This window comes from Myotis daubentonii, chromosome 20 (genome assembly GCF_963259705.1).
Source record: "Myotis daubentonii chromosome 20, mMyoDau2.1, whole genome shotgun sequence".
Taxonomy (NCBI): Eukaryota; Metazoa; Chordata; class Mammalia; order Chiroptera; family Vespertilionidae; genus Myotis; species Myotis daubentonii.
Window position 1 is genome coordinate 1,809,581 of NC_081859.1, and position 13,401 is coordinate 1,822,981.

The 13,401-nt window shown below is 48.0% G+C and overlaps 1 protein-coding gene across 6 annotated transcripts in view; it reads left to right on the forward strand.

Annotated features, from left to right (window-relative positions):
- The window catches only part of DENND1B (DENN domain containing 1B), an 87,226-nt gene that overhangs the window by 14,858 nt on the left and 58,967 nt on the right, over nt 1-13,401 (forward strand). For all 6 annotated transcript variants that reach the window (XM_059677560.1, XM_059677559.1, XM_059677558.1 and 3 more), the window contains exons 3-4: nt 879-922; nt 12,738-12,787. In XM_059677560.1, coding sequence (XP_059533543.1) covers nt 879-922; nt 12,738-12,787 — 94 coding nt within the window. The remainder of the gene's footprint in view (nt 1-878; nt 923-12,737; nt 12,788-13,401) is intronic.

The following is a 13,401-nucleotide window of genomic DNA, read 5'->3' on the forward strand; positions in this document are numbered from 1 at the left end:
TTTCGGAGAGGAAGAGAGAGGGAGAGAGAGAGAAACATCCATGATGAGAGAGAATCATGGATCGGCTGCCTCCTGCACACCCCACACTGGGGATCGAGCCCACAACCCGGGCCTGTGCCCCTGACCAGGAATCCAACCGTGACCTCCTGGTTCCTAGGTCGACGCTCAACCCCGAGCCACGCCGGCTGGGCAAATAAGAATGATTTTAGATCTAGAATGAGAGGGTAGTTGATTTGAACCTATGAGCAATTAATATCTTTTTCCAGGTTTCTTCACCTACAAATGTCTAAGTATTGTTCAGAGCAAGTCTATAAGAGTTTAGGCCGTTATTTACAAAAACAAAAAGTTACGTAGTTGGTTATTCATGAATGTAGGAGGAGAACTTGAGCTGCCTCATGCCGTCATTCCAAATCCTCCATTTATTTATATGAGGCCTTATTTCTCAGCCCCACGGTCTTCAGATGTAGGCGGCGGGTTGTCTACTCAGCATACGGTGCTCAAATGGTGTAGCCTTGAGCAGTCATGGGTTGGAAGAAAAAAGTAACCTCACTCCCTTTGTATGAGCTTCAGATCAGCACACGGTACCAGGAACCACATTTCTGTTTAAATTCTCTTCCCGTCACCCGTGACTGACAGCAACCTCCAACCCTGACGGGACTTGCCAGTGCTTTCCTGCTCTTCGACGGTCGGACGGTCGGGGGGAAATACCACAGCATGGCCATTCAGGGCTGGGCTGGGCATTTTTAAAAAGGCGCTTTGACCGTGTTTGGAGGATTTTGATAACCATGGCTGTAAAAGTGTTTGTGTGTGTGTGTGTGTGTGTGTGTGCGTGTGTGTATGTTTGCCTCTGTTTAACGCCATGTATCAATTCTTTACAGATCCCGTGGTTTTGTGGAAATTCCCGGAGGACTTCGGAGACCAGGTAGGAATCCTGACCCTTTTTTAAAAAAAAAAAAATTTAAAATCTGAGGACTGTGATTCTGATCTCGGTCTCGGCCGCCGCTAGGACCCATGCGTTGCTCTCAGTATTTCTCGGATTAACTCAGAATAAAGGCCATGAGGGCATGATGGACGGGGAACATCTTGGAAAGTTGCCCGGAGGTGGGCGAGGACGAAGCCCTGAGAGTGAGGCAAATAGGACCGGAATATTCCATGTTACCACAGTTTTACACTCTCCAAAAATCTAGCTATGGGAACGATACTTCGAACCACTTACAAATTTCCCCATCAGAAAAATGACACCATACTCTGTTGAACACCCTCCTACTATGTCTGTCTGCGTAGAAGTGAGTAGTGACTGCTATCACCGAGGGATCTGTTCGCTCCTGTGACAGTCATAGCCGAATCACTTACGTCTGTAAATGGAATTGCCAGTGTTTTCTCGTCCTGGCCCGTGTGGCTCAGTTGGTTGAGCATCTGAGGGTTGCCGCTGGAATTCCCGGTCAGGGCACATGTCCGGGTTGCGGGCTCCATCCCGTGGATGGTGATAGAAATGAGCCATTTTTTTGGAAAATGAGGAGCAGGTTCCTTTTCGTTATCTGCCAAGAAATGGGCTAAACCAGTCCTCGTCGCTGTTAAAATGATAAAAGTGTAATGCTGCCCATGTAACCGGAAGTGACACTCACAGATGTGATTTTCATAGTTCTCATCATTGACAGACATGAATGCTGACACACGTCTCTGTTTGAAGCAGTTCCTTCAGAAACGATTAGAGCGCTAGCCGCTTTGGCTCAGTGGATAGAGCATCGGCCCGTAGACTGAAGGGTCCCGGGTTCGATTCTGGTCTATGGCACGGACCTGGGTTGCGGGCTCTATCCCTGGCTCTAGTCAGGGCATGTGCTGGAGTCAACCAGTTGATGGGTCTCCCTCACATGGATGTTTCTCTCTCTGTCTCTCCCTCTCCCTTCTAGTCTCTCTAAAAACTAATGCAAAAATATCCTCCGTGAAGATTAACAACAACAACAACAAAAGAAACCATTATAGGCAGTCATCTGAGAGCCTTCCTGACTCATTTTGTCATTTGGAAATAATGTTCTCTCTTTTTAAAAATATATTTTCATTGATTTCAGAGAGGAAGGGAGAGGGAGAGAGAGATAGAAATAGCAATGATGAGAGAGAATCATGGATCGGCTGCCTTCTGCACGCCCCCCACTGGGGATGGAGCCCGCAACCCGGGCATGTGCCCTGACCGGGAATCGAACCGTGACCTCCTGGTTCATAGGTCGACGCTCAACCACTGAGCCACACCGGCCGGGCGGTTCTTCTCTTTGTCTTCTCAATTCTCTCTTGTCCACTGACCTCCTGTCCAGGTCTCTGTGGGGTGAGTGTGTGTGTGTTCCATCTTGTAAACCCCGAGAATTCTAGGGGATCCGAAGACCCCCTAACTTGGGTTTCCCGTCAGGGCGACCGTGTCCTTTCTCAGGGACACCCTTTTCATTCTGCTGACCCTCTCTGTGACCTCTCCACTGGTGATGGGGATTGCTCCGTCGGGCTGAACGGTTGCTTTGTGCTCCATACGTGTGAGGTCAGCCCTCACATACTTAGTAAAATACTAAGGCAGGCAGCTATGCAGTGGTGACGAACTTCATCGCCCCGGATCCCAGTTCACAGCCGTTCCTGGAGCCCTCTGCGAGGGGGGTGGGAGCTGAAAGAGGCCTTAGAATTCAGCGGTTCTCAACCTTCTGGCCCTTCAAATACAGTTCCTCATGTGGTGACCCAACCATACCATTATTTCCGTGGCTACTTCATCACTGTCATGTTGCTACTGTGATGAATCGTCATGGAAATATCTGATCTGCAGGATGGTCTTAGGCGACTCCTGTGAAAGGGTCGTTCGACCGCCAAAGGGGTCGCGACCCACAGGTTGAGAACCGCTGCCTTAGATACTGCTGCGTCTCATGACTTTGACTTTATGACTAAAGAAGCCCAAACTTGCCCGGTTGGTGTGGCCCACTGGTTAAGCGTCGACCTATGAACCAGGAGGTCGTGGTTCAATGCCCGGTCAGGGCACATGCCTGGGTTGCAGGCTCGATCCCCAGTGTGGGGTGTTTACGGGGCAGGTGATCCACGATTCTCTCTCATCATGGATGTTTTCTATCTCTCCCTCTCCCTTCCTCTCTGATACCAATAAAATTAAAAATAAATAAAAATAAAAGAAGCCCAAACTTTATATGGGAATCTGGCCAAGGGCCCTGGAGACTGGGTTTTTCTAAGTTCTTTCATAAAGAAGATCTAAAGTATTTGAAAATAAGTGATTCAATCTTCATACTTTCATAAATATTTAAACAGTTGTTGGATATGTGTTTTTTAAAAGTGTTTTGTTTTTCTTTTGCTTGTTTGGACTCGGTTTTGTCACTTTTAACTCCAAGTTGATCCCATACACAGAAAAAAAATAATTTCGTTGCATCCTATATTGACTATTGTTTTTCTAAATGAAAGGAATTCAATGTCTTGAGCCAGTTTTTAAGGTGTGGTGGTTAATTTTCATTTCACTACCCCTGTGAGTATACACATTATCTATAAACCGTATTTCTAAGGCACATCGAGTTTTAATTTTTAACGAAATAAAATTGTGCAAAGAGAGATGACAGTATGAGAATTATAATCATCTCATGACATCATTCTTTGTTTCATACTTAAATATTGTATCAGTGATCTATCTTAGTCACCCTACGATAGCCATTATTTCTTACCCGTTTTATGACACAGAATATTACCTGTTTTGTACATTTTTGTGTCTGCAAAAGAAGAATCAGAACAAAACGAAAGTGCAAGCATATGGGAAAGTGCTTACAATTAAATCTCCGATTATTGTTATAATTATATTCTTCTTTCTGTCCACCTTTCTGCGTAGAGGCAAGACTGGCTTCTCTTGTCGATGCAGTTTTACGAAGCTCAAGGCAAAATGTGGTTACATTCTGATTTTACCTGCCTGCTGCCTTATAGTTACCACTTTTAAATTTAAAAAATTTTCATTGCAGACAGGGAAACTAATTTGGGAAAAACAGCGATCTTTTAGAAATTTTGCTGCATTTTAGACATTTTACTGGAAAACAGGGCTGTGGAGTGTCGCCAACTCCCATTGCAAAGAAGATTCTCGCATACATTGCAGATCATAAAATGTGAGAGGCCCTGAAAGATTGACCTTATTTTTCCTGCCGAAGGGGTGAACAGGTTTTATTTTAATAAGCTCTCAGAAGCGAGGCCTTTGTTTATTTTTATGGCAGTGAAATTATAATAACTACGCAAATGCTCCCATCATTCCCAGAAGGTCTGGCCTTGCTCAGTAGCCTATAGAAATCAAATGATAATAGATGCTGCGGATTTAAAGAGATAACTGCGGTTTCACAGAAAGTTACTTTCTGCTGAGCGGTGACTATTTGGCACGTAAATTTGCAAATTGGTCCTAGAAAGTTCTGAGTCCTTGAGAGAAAAAAAAATAAATTTTTTTCAAGGTGCCATAACACGGGCCGATGAATCAGAAGCAGTTTCCCCCGAGTCAGGAGGAAAAAAAAAATAACTCTACGATTGGGCCCTAAAGTCTCTTCAAAAAAGAAGTGAACGTCAGTTCACGATGAAACAGAGGGTGGAAACAAGAATGACATCGTCAGATGGCACGCGACGAAAACATTGACGTCTTTCAAAATGGGCATCGAGTCACTAGGAAGGCCTAGGAAATATGCTCCTTTGGCATCATTTTATTTCTTGTTTCTTTTTAGGAATAGGGGTGAGTCGGGCGAGGTTTGTGGGTGACCAGGATGAGTCGACGACCCAGAAAATGCCACCCCTCTGGCCCTTCCCTTCGGTTATCCCCGTGAACATTGTTCAGGGGTGAGCCCCGGGAAAGCCACACCACCTCGCTGTTTGCTAAGGCAATTGGGGAGGATACGTAGCTGGGAAGGCGCTGCCCTCCTCACATTTTGAAGTTTAAAAAAACACATCCCCTGCAACCTGAGCGTGTTGAACTTGGTCAGCATATGGTACCAGCTAGCCTCCTCCCCGCCCGGTTCTTTTGTTGTCTTGCGATTGTTACCCGGCTTACTGGCCGTTGTAACACCCCCCCCCCCGTTCCGGAGGTGGGGGTCCCTCCACCCTGGGGAGGCCCTGAGGAAACAGCGGCGTGGATTATGGAAATATGGACGGATCTCAAAGGGGACCCCGGTGAAAGGACGGGGCTCAGAGGGGAGCCACGCACACCCCTGAAAAGATGATGGAAGATGATGCCAAAGGGATCGTTTGAAATCTTTCAGGCCAGCTGCCGTGTCGTGGAGAAAGGCAGGGCGTGTGTGTGTGTGTGTGTGTGTGTGTGTGTGTGTGTGTGTGTGTGCAGGGAGAGCGCAAGGGGGCCAGATTAGCAGTATTATTTATTCGATCCGTTTTCATTTTTTCAGGGAGGTAAGATATGTGCATTTTAATAGGCTGCGCCTCCGTGAGACTTGTTAAATCTCCAAGACGTGATCGTGTTGTGGGAGGGTGGGGTGGGGGGGAGACGCACAGGACTCTTGCAAGAAGTACACGCGATGCGATGCGTGTTTAACCTTTACGCGGGCGTAATTTCAAAAATTAACTTCGTGTTGGTGGTCTGTTAAGTCCTTTCTCGGGTACTGATGGGGACTGTTATTATCTGTGAACTCCGCGTGGTTTTCTGTAGCTTTTAGGGGCCAGTTATTCGAACACAATAGTGACAGGTTTATTCATGTATGTTGTTCCAGACAAGCGATAAGATTGCAGCTTCTCTTGGTAAAGTTAGTAATTGGTAACGTATATCTTTTAAAAAAATATTTCTTTTATTGATTTCAGAGAGGAAGGAAGAGGGAGAGAGAGATAGAAGCATCCATGATGAGAGAGAATCACTGATCGGCTGCCTCCCACACCCCTCCTATTGGGGATCGAGCCTGCAACCTGGGCATGTGCCCTGACTGGGAATCGAACCCTGACCTCCTGGTTCCTAGGTCGACATTCAGCCACTGAGCCACGCCGGCCGGGCAGCATATGTCTTTACCCTTAGCCTGTTGGTCCAGAAAAGGCAGCGGTGCGGTGTCTACTGGGCGTGCTGGCGATTGCAGACACAGGTGCAGACACAAGGCTCAGACTCCTTTCGGAGCCTCTTGTGTGCAATGAGAGGCCCTTGCCTGACTCTGAAGTTTGGAAAGAGTTAGCCTGACAGCCCGGCTGGCGTGGCTCAGTGCTCTCACATCCATGTTCCTCTCTCGCCCTCTCCCTTCCTCTCGCTCTCTCTCAAATCAATAAAAAGATATTTTTCTAAAAGGTAGAAATTTGAAATCACCGCAGAGTGAGAAGACTCCACAGCAAGAAGCGAGAGACTTGAAGGCCGGCCATACAGTCAGGAAAGTGTTTAGCGAAAGGAAGAACTATTTTGGTTTTACTTTGGAGCTGAACAAAGGTTGACTCTTTACAGGATTCCACCTAGTCTGCTGTTACACAGGAGTCGCCCCTGTTTTTTAAAAATGACTCCTTGTTTTCCCATCTATCCCAATAAAAGCACAGAAAGAATGAGCAGGAGGTAGATGATTTGTTCAAGGGGAGTATCCGCTCTTCCCTGAGAAAGTTTATCAACTCGCTGTCCAGACGTCCTTTCTGGCTTATGGCATGAAACCCTTCGCAAGAGGCCCAGTTGTGTTTTCTCTTTAAGGTCATTCAGGCCAGAGCGGACGGACTAGACCAGGAGTGACACACGCCGTCGCTATTCGGCGAGACCTGTTGGGTGGCTTTCTCTCTGTGAAAAGAACCAGTGTTCTCGGCTCAGGTTCTCAGAGAAAAGAGTTCGGCGTTACAAGAACCGAGACCCAAATCGGCACCTTTGTTTAGAGGCTCAGCCAGAGGCCCCAGGTGCCGTCAGCAGGGAGTGTGGAACTCGATGTGTAGTCCAGCAGGTGGAGGGCTGTCCTGCAGTGGGTGGGGCAGAAGACGTCTGTAAGATAATAGCTCCCAGGAGTTCTAGTTAGAATTTCCAGACACACTCCTTAAAAACCAAACAAAACACTGAGGACTTCAGATTTCATTGTCGTTGGACATTTTCAAAGTCTTGGGTGTGGACATTTTTTTTATAAAAGGCGGAGCTTGTGTAAATTGAGAGAACCTCAAACAAAAAAATAGGAAGACCAATATCGATCGTCCACAGAAGTGGAGGAGGAAACAGTGGTCTCTCCGATCGCTCTGTGCCTTTGACTCGGTGCTGTGTCCTCTCTTTGTCTTCCCCGCGGCCAGAGCCGGTCCCTGGGGCACCAGATGTGGAGCCGCCACCTCTTGGATGTCTCCGAGGTGACTCTCGCATTTATCTTAGTCTTGTGCCCTCCTCGGCATTCCGGGAGCAGCTGTCACTGGTGACTGCAGGCCACCCGTCCCCTGGATTATTGCAAAAGCCTCCTGGCATCGGACTTCCCAGCCTTGAGTCTTACCCTGTGCAAATCCATGCTACACGTGAGACCAGGCGGATCTGTCTAAAATTCAAGTGCAGTCATGCCCTCCCTCCCCCCCTTTAAACCCTTCAAAGCGTCCCTATTTCTCTTAGTTAGGGTGACCTTAATTTACTATCCAAATGGAGATACTTATTTATTAACTTACTAGAGGCCCGGTGCATGAAATTTGTGTACTGGGGGGCGGGGGGGAATCCCTCAGTGTGGCCTGCGCTCTCTCGCAGTCCAGGAGCCCTTGGGGGATGTCCGACTGACGGCTTAGGCCCGCTCCCTGCCATCAGTCAGACATCCTTAGTGCTGCCGTGGAGGCGGAAGAGGCTGTGAGCCGGGCTCTGGCTGAGCGGCGCTCCCCCTGTGGGAGTGCACTGACCACCAGGGGGCAGCTCCTGCATTAAGCGTCTGCCCCCTGGTGGTCAGTGCATGTCATAGCGACCGGTCATTTCCTCACTTGGTCGATTTGCATATTAGCCTTTTATTATATAGGATATTTGACCAATGACTTTGATATGGTGCTGTGCCAATCCCAAGTGCACAGTGAAATGAGTTTTGACTGATGCCTACACCTGTGTAACCCACATTCCTTTAAAGATACAGACTGTTTCCTCTCATTCCAGAAAGTTCCCTCGTGCTGATTTCTGGTTACTGCCTGTGCCCCCTACCCACCCCCCCTACAACCTCAGACTACCGCTGTTCTGAGTTCCGTCACAATAAATGATAACAGTCGATTTGTGGGTGTCGAACCATCCTTGCCTCCCTGGGGAATAAATCCCACTTGGTCGTGTTGAATGATCCTTTTCATGTATTGAAAATACAGTTGGCTAATATGTTGGCTAATTCAGTTGGCTAATATGTTGTTGAGGATTTTTGCATCTATGTTTATCGGGGGTACTGGCCTGTAATTTTCTTTTTTGTGTGTTGTCTTTGTCTGGTTTTGGTACTAAGGTCAGTCATGCTGGCCTCATAAAATTCGTTTGGAAGCATTTCCTATTCTTCATTTTTTGGGGGGGGAAGAATTCGGGAAGGAATATTTCTAGACTGCAGGGTCTTATCGTGTGGGACTGGTACACCCATGCAAGCAAAACTCTTGAAATTTACATGTCACCAGCACAGTTGTTTTTGTGGGTTTTTTTAATAGCACAATGTGTTGGCTTCATGGCTGCTATTTGCATCTTCCAACCATAAAAAAATTCCCTTTAAAATGTCGATAGAGAGAAATACCTTGACCAGAGTCAACAACTTCCACAGTTTCTCGTGTCGGCTTTCACGGTGTCCTGCCGTGACCTCCCTAATTTAAGGGGGAAGGAGGAAAGAGAACTTTCCCCTGGAACCAAGACAGGAGAGTAAGAACCAAGAGAGAGCTCCCACCGTGGGCTCGGCGTCTCCGACGGTCATTCTTTGGTTGAGGAGTGGCTTTGACCTTCGGCGGATCAGACAGAAGGAGAAAGCCAGCAGGGGGGCTCCTGGGGAGGGTTCCCCCACCGATGAACACACTCCTGGCCAGAGATGCTTCTAGGGGCTCAGGTGTGACGGCAGGTCACGTGTGGAAGTCCGGCCGCTCATTTTGTGGCCCTGCGTCGAGGTAGCCGAGGGCACGGCCAACCCACTGGGGACAGCAGAGCAGGAGGACGAAGACTCCCGAGCCCTCAAGGAGGATGTGGGGTCAGTCCATCCCCAAGAACAAGTCTGTCTGCCTTGTCGTTGGGCCGACGTAGTGGAGTCCAGACCCTGATGGCTGTCCGGTGCTTATAGAGGATACGGACGCTCAAGTGTGTTTTGAAAAACCCTCCCAATGGATGGTTATGCTTCCTTTTTATTTTATTTTTTAATTGACTTCAGAGAAGAAGGGAGAGGGAGAGACAGATTTAGGACCTTTGTCGTTATTGAACTAGAATTAGGAGACACGCGTGACATTTTCAGCTTAAAAAAGAAGTGGATTCTTAAATGCTTGTTCCCCCTGTCAGTGGATCGATTTATAATGCCGGATGGTAACCTCAGAGGAGAAAGATTGAATCCACCGTGGCCACCCCCACAGTTGACTCTCTTTTTCTCTCGCAAGATCCACTTGATCCTCATCCTGACGGGGACGGGGACGGGGACGGGATTGAGGCCCCAAGAGGCAGCGTTTGCTTTTTGTCAGCCCTGGGCTCGCTTACCCGATCGTGGGGTGTTGTTTGTGGGGTGCATGCGGGTAGACGTGTTACTGCCCGTTCCATTTTGCTGTTCGTTCATAATGGACGTTCCCTTTCCTCCTTCTCGGTAGCCTGATTTTTAACGTCGTCCATGTGTTCTTTCCGCATAAAAATGAAATAGTCCAGAGAGCTAAGAGGATTTTGCAAACCCAAATCGTTTTTCTCGGTTAAGGAAATTGGGTGTTTTGTAAAAAAAAACAAAAACAAAAACAACCCAACAAAAACCAAACAAAAACCTGTAGAAAACAGGGGGAAACTAACGTTTGAAGAGTATTACCTTAAACCTTTGCATCATCTGTGGGTGCCGGCCTGGAAGTGTGTGTGTGTGTGTGTGTGTGTGTGTGTGTGACCCAAAACACTGTGGGGTGGAAAGATCAGGCTGTATGAACACTTCCAATCCACGCAGAAGTACAACTTTTAATTAACAGTATTGTTAAAAGCATCCCCCCAAAACGAATTGCATGTGTCTTATTTCTCCCTCCCTCTACCTCTTTCTCCCTCTCTCTCCTTCTCCCTTCCCCTCTCCCCCCACCTCTCTCTCTCATTTTTTTTTTTTTAACTTCAGTGTGAATAGCACCTGTAATTAAGGCAGAAACAGGAGCCCAGGGAGCTAGGGAGGACTCCCATCTATTGATCTGTGTGAGCCAGGCTTCCCCTGTCAAGGGAGACACAGGCCACTGCTGGGCGGCTTTGTCACCGACAGAAGCCGAGAGGGGCTTTTTTTGTCTGGGCTGTTTATGCGCTGGGCCGGGGGCCTGCTGGCTGGTTGAATTTTAAAGAGCGCCGAGGTTTAAAGGCTTGTCCCCCGAGGCGCGCTTCTGCCAGTTGGGAAGCGAGCTGAGGCTGTGTTGCAGCAGGGCCTGCATGTGTGTGCCTGTGTGTGCGTGTGTGTGCCTGTGTACATGTGTGTGTGTGTGTGTGTGTGTGTGTGTGTGAGAGAGAGAGAGTTGCTGGTGGAAGGAGGGGGGTGGGTGTGAAAGATGGAACCTCTAAGGGGAGAACCTTCTTAATTTGAGCCTTAAAATTGATGTGAAAAAAAAATGAATGTGAAATTGATTCCTAATTTTGGTATATTTAGAAGCAGACAGTGAATTTGTATCTGTCATCTATCTATCTATCCATCCTCTATCTATCTATCCTCTATCTAATCTATCTTATCTATCTATCTATCCTCTAATCTATCTTATCTATCTATCCTCTAATCTATCTATCCTCTATCTAATCTATCTCACCTATCTTATCTATCTATCTATCATCTATCTATTTTTCTATCTATCTATCTATCTATCTATCTATCTATTTATCTATCTATTTTTCTATCTACCATCTATCTTTTTCTATCTATCTATTTTTCTATCTACCGTCTGTCTGTCTATCTATGTATCTATCTATTTTTCTGTCTATCTATCTATCATCTATCTATCTATTTTTCTATCTACCATCTATCTATTTTTCTATCAATCTATTTTTCTATCTATCATCTGTCATCATTTTCTTTCTATCTATCATCTATCTACCTACCTACCTACCTACCTATCTTCACAGAAAGGATAGGGCCCTTTTGCAGGGAAGGGTCTCGATCGATGGTGTTCACGGGGCAGTAAGTGTGGTCAGTGGTTTCACTGTCACAGCACAAGCTGAGGATGCGCGAGGGCCCCCGAACTGCCCTCATTGGCCACGATCCGGGTTCCGGCTCAGTCACTTAAATGGTTTCAGGTTAGCCGCGCTTCTCATTGCACTTGGCAGAACGTTGCCAGGAGTAAAACCGTTCGCTTCCCCCAGATGCGGGTCCCGCTTTCCCAGGCCCACCTTCCTGCCCGGGCCAGGGGCCCCACCCTGAGGACAGAGGCTGATATTCTACCGGATGCTCCTCTCTCGGCCTCGGGGACCGCGGTGCTGGGAGCTCTCTTAGGCCCCAGTGTTGGGGGTTCACAGTGTTTTGTTTCTCAGGGGAACCCGACCGCCCTCCACATTTTAACAGAGCGTGAGAGGTTCTACTTTAGAACACGCTCTCCCCCCTTCCGTATAGGGTTTAGCTGCTGGGAGATGGATGGTTTCTCGGGGTGTAGGTTTTAAGGGTAAAGAGGTCACAGGGAAGGTATTTTGGGGGGTGCAGGGGCTGTGGCTACTGCATGAAGATATTGGCCCTTTTTTAACAGGAAAAGGCTCACGAATCTCTCGCAACAGCCCCTGGCTTCGAACTTGTCAGATGTTCTCTCTTCCATTCGGAAGTTTAAGCGAAGGACTCAGACTTCGTCCGAAGCTGGTTTTCAGATGTGACAGAAACAGGCCTTTTTTCCTATTTGGGGCGGAACGGCCGAGCATTTAAATATTTGCATTCTGTTCTCACTGCGCGCGCGTGTGTGATTTCTGAGCGCCTGGAACATTATTTTAGAACGGATGGAAGCTCGCGGCAGGTTGCGGCCTGAACGAGGCCGCTCCCTAGCTTATGGCGAACCTTGGTTTTCACAGGGGCCGCCTCGAAGCTGTGCTGCTTTAGGCGGAAAGGCTGGGTTTTAGACAGACACGGGAGGTTTCCATTCGAGATATAACTTGGGGCGCCTGCCGCCGAGTTTCCCAGGGTCCTATCAGCGTGTTTCTTTGGCTGCAAAGTCTCTCTCTAAACCGCTCTCCCGTGGGACAGGCGGCCCTACCTCCCAGTAATTCATTCTGCTCCCCCGGCCCCGCCTGCATTTTAATTGAAACAACATTTCTATTTCTGCGCCAGGACCTGTCAGAAGTCCCCGTGGCTGGTCTGTGGGACCAGTAGCCTCCCCATATGGCGTGGGCGCTTCTTGTAAAATCCATATGGCCTTGTTGAGGGGACCGCAGCGGGGATGTGAAGGGTGTTAATACCCTTCAGGCCAGACCTCTCTGCCGCCTAGGGCCCCGGGCCATTGTCCCTGCAATCTGCCCTCACACCCCCCTCCCTCCTTCTTAATAATCAATTAGGTCGTCGCCCAACCTGGGCTGTTCTGCTTAAGAAATGAACCCTTTTATTTTACTCCCCCCCCCCCCCCCCCCGCGATGTCTCAGGAAAGGTTTAACTGCATCTTTATACACATCCTAAAGCTTTTTTTTGTTTGTTTGTTTTTCCGATTTGCCTTCCCAGGAAGTCCTGAAGAGCGTGCCCAAGTTCTGTTTCCCCTTCGACGTGGAAAGGTACGTCTGAGCCATCGCTGAAGTCCCTTTACCCGTCTCAGTGAGGACGTAGAAACGATTACATTTAAAAATAAAAATGAAATGAAGTGTCCTTTCTCTTTATCGCCTCCAACAACAGCAACAGACGGTTGGCTCCACATGAAGTCATACCTGGAAGGAGGAAGGCTTTCCATCCCCGAGACCTTTCGTCTCCTCCCAGTTAGGACACGTCTGAGGGTTCCATTTCTCCCTTTTGTGCTTCAGGGGCACAGTCTTAATCAGACCTTATCAGAGCCTTAGAAGGGCGTCTTTTAAAACTGGACGGGCATGTCCCGGCTTCTGTCTCTGCCCCCACGATTGAAAGGGCCGTCTGTGTGATGCTGTGAACCTGGCCGCGAGTTGTCTCTCCTGAGCTCTTGCCCTGGCTTTTCTTTTTTCTTTCTTTTTTTTAAAAAATATATTTTATTGGTTTTTTACAGGGAGGAAGGGAGAGGGATAGAGAGTAAGAAACATCGATGAGAGAGAAACATCGATCAGCTGCCTCCTGCACCCCCTCCACTGGGGATGTGCCCACAACCAAGGTACATGCCCTTGGCCTGAATCGAACCTGGGACCCTTCAGTCTGCAGGCCGACG